Source organism: Anguilla anguilla, chromosome 9 (assembly GCF_013347855.1).
Source record: "Anguilla anguilla isolate fAngAng1 chromosome 9, fAngAng1.pri, whole genome shotgun sequence".
Classification (NCBI taxonomy): Eukaryota; Metazoa; Chordata; class Actinopteri; order Anguilliformes; family Anguillidae; genus Anguilla; species Anguilla anguilla.
This window is the reverse complement of record NC_049209.1, coordinates 5,322,499-5,328,872: the sequence shown is the minus strand read 5'-3', so window position 1 is coordinate 5,328,872 and position 6,374 is coordinate 5,322,499. Positions and strand designations below refer to the sequence as shown.

Sequence of the window (6,374 nt, the reverse complement as noted above, 5' to 3'; positions counted from 1 at the left end):
CTTTTTTTCAGAAATCCCTCATTTTAATCACTTCCCCGCACAATTATGTGCAAATCAACCGAGAGGCGCTTGGATTTACCCGAAATTATCGCAAAGGGTGTTGCAGCCCTCCAAAGCGAGGACTGCTTCTGGCGTATTCTAAACGCTTTTTTTTTCTCCAAACACATCATGTGATTGCCAAAATCAAAAACCAATCAGAGTTGGTGCTGGGTTTTGGCAGCCCAGCCATTGGTCGTAAGTTTTACAAACTCCGTGAACTTTTTTCCATGTTTCACAGTTTCCCGTCAAACTCAGGACCTTATACGTTTGAATCACCGATAGTAGAGACGTCTCTGGTGCGCGTGTCAGTAAAATTAAATTCAGTCATTTGGAAAGACTCTCCGAGCGATGTCTTCCCCAATTAGTTCGAAGGACAGCTGTTCTTCCGACGAGGACATTCGATTGGAATCGACGCCGAAGGACAGAGCGTCACGTTTACCTTTCAGCGTGGAAGCTTTGATGTCGGACAGAAAACCTGACCGCGAGTTTACTGGGAAAACCGCAGGGACAGAGTCCAGGACTCACAGTTACGTATACTTTTCCAGAGATACTCACAGTCTGGAGGGATTTCCAAAACACTTCGTCCCGACGTCACCAGGTAAATCAGAAGCATCTGAACCGGAGGATAGCGCACCTTGGGCCGGGAGTTCAGGGTTTTCCCCTCAACCCAGTAAGTGTGTTCACCTATGTGCTATGTCCGCATCTGATCATGACCTTGCATTCACAGCGCTGGTTGATGAAGGCACACACTTAACAAAATAAAATCACAAAATAATAGGCCTACGAAAAATAAGAATGATATTGATATTTAAACTTGACAGATTTTTGTGGATAGCTTATCTCCTTTAAGAAGCGGTGTTGTTCGATAGTCTACAGTGTATACTTTAATTAATGGACGGGTCTTTAAAAAGGATAATTAAAAGTTCCATTAAATTGTTGCATAAAATAAACTTCCTTGCTCACTCAAAGGTGTGAAGACGAAAAACACACCGTCAGGATATAGAAGCATGAGATGTCACAAACTCAGGAAAATAATTAATTACGATCAGTGCTGTGTAGCCTACTTTCCTGCATCTACAATCATTGTGTTGGACAACTGCTCATCTTACATTTAACACCAGCATTGAGACTTACACAAACTTTTTCAAAATTATTTAGTCTGGTATACGCTTGTATTTTCCATATACACATACGCAAGGCTTAATTTTGCTTTTATTTTTGTTCATATTCCAGCTAGGATTGATGATGATTCTTGACTTTTAGGACTTAGATATCTTAGATATCAGCTGATTGCTGGTGTGTCATCAGTAGTGAAGATATAATAAATGCCATAGTTATTGCATCACACGAGCCGTTGTTTTCAGATCCCAGCTCAGTGAACTTTACAACGAAATGAGTTACTTTTAAAAAGCGTGATACGCAATTTCTGAATCCAAGATGAAAACAGAATAAATTATGACACGCATTACATAAGTGTAAACATTATTTTAAAAGCAATTTCTTTTGGACATGGTCAGCACTAAACCTCTGTATTGATTTAAGGATTGCATACTCCGTGAGTTAACATTACGTTTGTATTCCCTATGAAAAAAATAATGTATTTTTAATGGTATACCTATAAAACATATTGTATTCGCTCCTGAGACCACCAAACTAATGACATTGTGTAGCTTAAGTCCTTAATGAAGCCATTTTACTTCTCAAACTTTAGTTCAAAATATGTCCTGAGTTCGAATGAATCAGGGCCTACGGTATGTTTGTATAATTTATAACATAAGTATCATAATATTTTGTTTTTTAAACTACATAAATAAAATTTAAGACAGTCATAATTCTATTTAACAGCCTTGTTAGCCTGCTGACGAGGGGTGTTGCTGTTGGAATGTTATGCTTATTTAGCACTTGAAACCACCATGCTGGATTAAGGAATTTTATTCTATACTGAAGTTCACTGAAGTTTGAAGTGCACAGAAGTTTACAGCAAGGGTAAATGAACATTATATATGCCAATATAATTGTTCAAGCCTAGTTGACATGTTCTGGTGACATTTTTTAAATATACAATGTTTATTTTATGTCAATACACTGTAAAATGTTCAGTGTTAATTGAACTCTAACAGACAACGTTTGGTCCCACTTCGGTCCATTTTACTGTGTAGAGTTTTGCTGTAATTATGTCAGTTATTCTGAAGACTTTTTCGGATGATTTATTAGATGATTATTCTTCCTAGTTTGGAAAAAAACACACCTGAGTCTTATTTGTTTTTGAATCTCCTTTACTTTTGTTTTATTGTCCTATTTTTCAAGCTATTGAATAAGTCATCAACATTGTAGTCTTCTGCTGGGACAGTGTTCCTGTATAATATCTCTAAATGGTGACGTCTTACCCCGTAAAAGAAAGGAGACACATTCAGCTTCACTTTTCTGCAATTTTACTTATTTGCCGTATTCAGACCATATTCCAAATTTACCATATTCAGATTAATATTTGAGGATCTTGCAATTTTCTAAAAAAATATAATCACGCAATAAAATGTATCTGACAAAGTATATTTAATGGTCAGGATTAACTGAATTAATTACAGATTTTTGCTGTGAGTGTGCTTTTGTTTTAAAATATACATTTTGGATGCAAAGCATTCTGGGCCATGTTCAATAGCCTGTAAACTGTACCTTACATTTAGTATTGATCATTCAGTCACGCGTGTGATTCAGATATATCGCGCGTCCTCCCCCAGAAACACCCCCCAGACTGGCAGTTATTCAGCTGAAATGACTACGCAGAAACATATACGATGCACATGCTGGATTCACAATGCTGCGAATGATAATGAGCATTCTGCAATAACAAACAGAATGATGATTGATGGTAATGACAATGACAACAGCGTTGAGGATTAAGATGACGATGATGATAATAATAATATTAGTAACAATAATTTAAATTATTATTATAATGATGGTTATTATTATTACTATTATTATTATTATTGCTATTGTTACCATCATCATTGTCGTTTTTGTTATGCTGTTCTAGTTGTTTTTGTTGTTGCTTTGTTGTTATTATATTGTTATATTAGCTTTTGTCGTTATATTTGTCTTAGTCGTTGCTGTTGTTGTGACACATTTGTAAATGAGTTTTTTTTTTTTTTCTTTGCTCCACAGGGCAGTTGAGCCCCAGCTGCCCGCTGCGGAAGCACAAGACGAACCGGAAGCCGCGCACGCCCTTCAGCACCTCCCAGCTGCTGGCGCTGGAGCGCAAGTTTCGGCAGAAGCAGTACCTGTCCATCGCCGAGCGGGCCGAGTTCTCCGGCTCGCTCTGCCTGACCGAGACCCAGGTGAAGATCTGGTTCCAGAACCGCCGCGCCAAGGCCAAGCGGCTGCAGGAGGCCGAGCTGGAGAAGCTCAAGATGGCCGCCAAGCCCGTCCTGCACCCGGGCGTGGCCTTCCCCTTCCCCCTCAGCGCCCCGCTCCAGGCCGCCTCGCTCTACGGACAGTCGTACCCCTTCCCCCGGCCCGTGTTGCCCCTGGCGCCCCTCGGACTGTACGCCACGCCCGCGGGCTACGGCATGTACCACATGTCGTGAAAAGGACCCCCGTTTTTTCCGAAGCTGGAGTTTTGACCGGAAGCACGTTAGCCTGAAGCACGTTAGCCTGAGCGCGTTAGCCTCAAATCACCTCTCTAGCCTTAAGGCCCTCCCTGCCCTGTGAGACATGTTGACATCGTTTTTTATTCCTCTTCATGACACGAACACAATGGATACAGCTTAGCGTTAGCATGTTACCGAACTCCTTGTCTCATTGCCGTGACTCATCCCTCAGCGATACTATTTGAACAATAATGAAGCAATTAATCATTCAACTGTTTAATTCAACCTCAGTGTGTGGCAATACAGGAAACACTGTGCACCCCCCACACTGTGCTTGGTCAGTTTCAAAATTAGCTTCATACCGTGTCACAAAATATTCAGTAAGTACACCTGTGTTAATTTCAGTTTGAAGTTACTTGTTAAGGCGTTCAGGCAGCTGTCAGAACACATCACCCCCGCACTTATATATGTGTCCACACTCTACGGCTATTACGATGACACACTTATTTATTTAACTTCCCCCTCAGACTGAATACCGGGGAGGTAAAAAATATCATTCCTGTTTTTGAAACTGTTTTGTTAAGCGGTGGAGACGAGAGACGTATTGAACAATAAAAAAAAGTTAATTATATTTATACAGTATTTTGATTGACTGTAACCTGAGAGAGGCCCTTTGAGAGGAACTCTGCTGTACAGTTTTATAAATGTTATCAGTCATTGTTTTTATTCTGCCTTTGATATGTATAATTTGACACTAAATTAAAAAAAAAAGAGTTTAAACGATGTCCTTTGGTTAATTTAATGTACTGTATATTTTCTGTTCATAAATCTGAGGTGTAAATGGAAGTAGGCCATTGGTGGGCGGAAGGCCCACACAGAGTACTGACTGTTGAGCTTGTCTGTCACACTTCTGACAAAACTTGTAGAAACACAATCCTTTAGATTTCGGTGAGAGAAGGAGTCTGAAGCACAAGCCCGTTTGAACGTTGTATGATGTCAAACCTAAAGCGTGTATTTAAATAATCTCTTGAATGCAACAGAAAAAGAGAAAAAAAAATCAGATATTTAAAATGATAATCTGCCATTGGCAAATGGCGGGTTTCGCAGTCATAACTTAACCCTGGTTCCACCCATTCACCATGGCAACCATGCCAAGGGAATATTTATGTTGCATAAAATTCCCAGATGGATCTGGTGCTGAATTGCTGAACAGTGATGTTTTCTTTGTACTGACGCTTCTGCCGGATTTTAGTGGTTATTTTCTAGCCTGATGATGATGCCAGATCTATTTTGGGAGGCTTGTTTTACTGAATAGTGCAACACGTGACGTGACTCAGCGTATTTGACGGAATCCGGGGAGGAAGTGAATTCAAAGCTTGAATTTCGATTGGCTGAAGAGAACACGTTCGTGGATGATGTAGTCTCATCAATGGATGAAATTCCTTCCACGAGCGTGTACAGTGCACACGGGTTTCCCTGCCGACAGGGTGCGTGTGCGGAAAGTCTTGACGAAACGTCCTATGACCCTCGATCGTGTGAGTTTGTGGTTTATCTGCGCGGTTCCTGTTCATCGAAAAACGAGTTCCTGTGTGGCCGTGACCAGATACTCCCGTGCCTTTTGATGCGATGAGCAAATCATGAATAAGCAGAGCTCTTTGTGAGGCTTCCTTTAATCATAATAAGTACGCCTGACAAACCCTAAGCGCCTATAACCGTACATTTAATCAACATCAGGCACGGTGACATGTTGGAGGTTGTGGTGAGTAATGCCAAGCTGGCATTACTTAAGTGCTGTGAGTGAGTTAAGTGCAATGAGCCAAGTTCTTGGTAGCTTCTCAAGTTTCTCTCTTAATGAATATTTTAAAGCCTTTTTAAAGAAAGAAAATTCACGACAGTTCTTGCAACAAAATAGTGGACATGTTTATGCGTAAGGTATATCACAGATGAGTTTTACGTCAATAATGTGTTTGTACAATATCGGTGGAAACACACACGCATACACTCACACACAAACACAGAAACACACACACGCGCACACACACGCAACCCACAATGTGAATGTGCAAACTTTATGATCTGTGTGTGTGTGAGCATGCGCACGTGTTTGTGTAGGTATGCATATGTGCATGTGTGTGCATGTGTGTATACCCCATGAGCCTCTGTAGAAAGCTTGAGAGCAAAATGTCTCTGCTCTTCAACGTGTACACCAATGAAGTCTATATATACTGTACATAGGAATCGGAAGGTACAGACGTCAATGTGGGAGTCTGTGGTCATTCCTGTAGTGAACCCTGAAGAGCGTACTAATACAGGTATGGGGCATGTCGCACCACCAAGCCCTAACTCGGCTGGATGGCATGCCTGCCATCCCAATACACAATGCTCCCTCTAGTGGCGATGAGGCCAGTCACATGCCTCTGACAGGATCAGCATGAGTGAGCAGGGGCCAAATCTCAAGGTGCTGCCTCCTGCAGTTACGAGCAAAAAATAGCATCCTGAAAAGGACGAATGCAGATAAATAAATCACTACTTTGGGTTGCTGATGATGCATTTTTTTTTTAAATTTTAAATCAAATTATTCAGTTTTGTGATCCAACCATCAACACTGAAATACACAGTATGTGCTTTTGAGTCATTTAGTTTTTAAATGGAGAAGACATAATCCAGGCTTGCAGTGCAGTGGGTAGCACTGTGGCCTCAGAGCAAGAAAGTCCTGGGTTCGAATCCTGTCCCAGGACGTTCTGC

The 6,374-nt window shown here is 41.0% G+C and overlaps 1 protein-coding gene across 2 annotated transcripts; it reads left to right on the top strand.

Annotated features, from left to right (window-relative positions):
- Positions 1-252: 252 nt before the first annotated feature.
- Positions 253-4,260, top strand: LOC118235417 (homeobox protein MSX-2-like). 2 transcript variants are annotated; one of them, XM_035432687.1, is made up of 2 exons: positions 253-637; positions 3,205-4,260. In XM_035432687.1, the coding sequence occupies exons 1-2, from the start codon at positions 388-390 to the stop codon at positions 3,624-3,626; spliced, it is 672 nt and encodes a 223-aa protein (XP_035288578.1). In that variant the 5' UTR covers positions 253-387; the 3' UTR covers positions 3,627-4,260. The 2 variants fall into 2 exon arrangements, with proteins under 2 accessions (XP_035288578.1, XP_035288577.1); XM_035432686.1 differs by having other exon boundaries at positions 259-709.
- Positions 4,261-6,374: the final 2,114 nt, after the last annotated feature.

Excerpts from the sequence above, each read along its gene's own strand:
- LOC118235417 (XM_035432686.1), top strand. The coding sequence starts at position 388 with ATGTCTTCCCCAATTAGTTCGAAGGACAGCTGTTCTTCCGACGAGGAC. Across the intron at positions 710-3,204 it reads AGGGTTTTCCCCTCAACCCA|GGCAGTTGAGCCCCAGCTGC; the intron begins GTAAGTGTGTTC and ends TTTGCTCCACAG.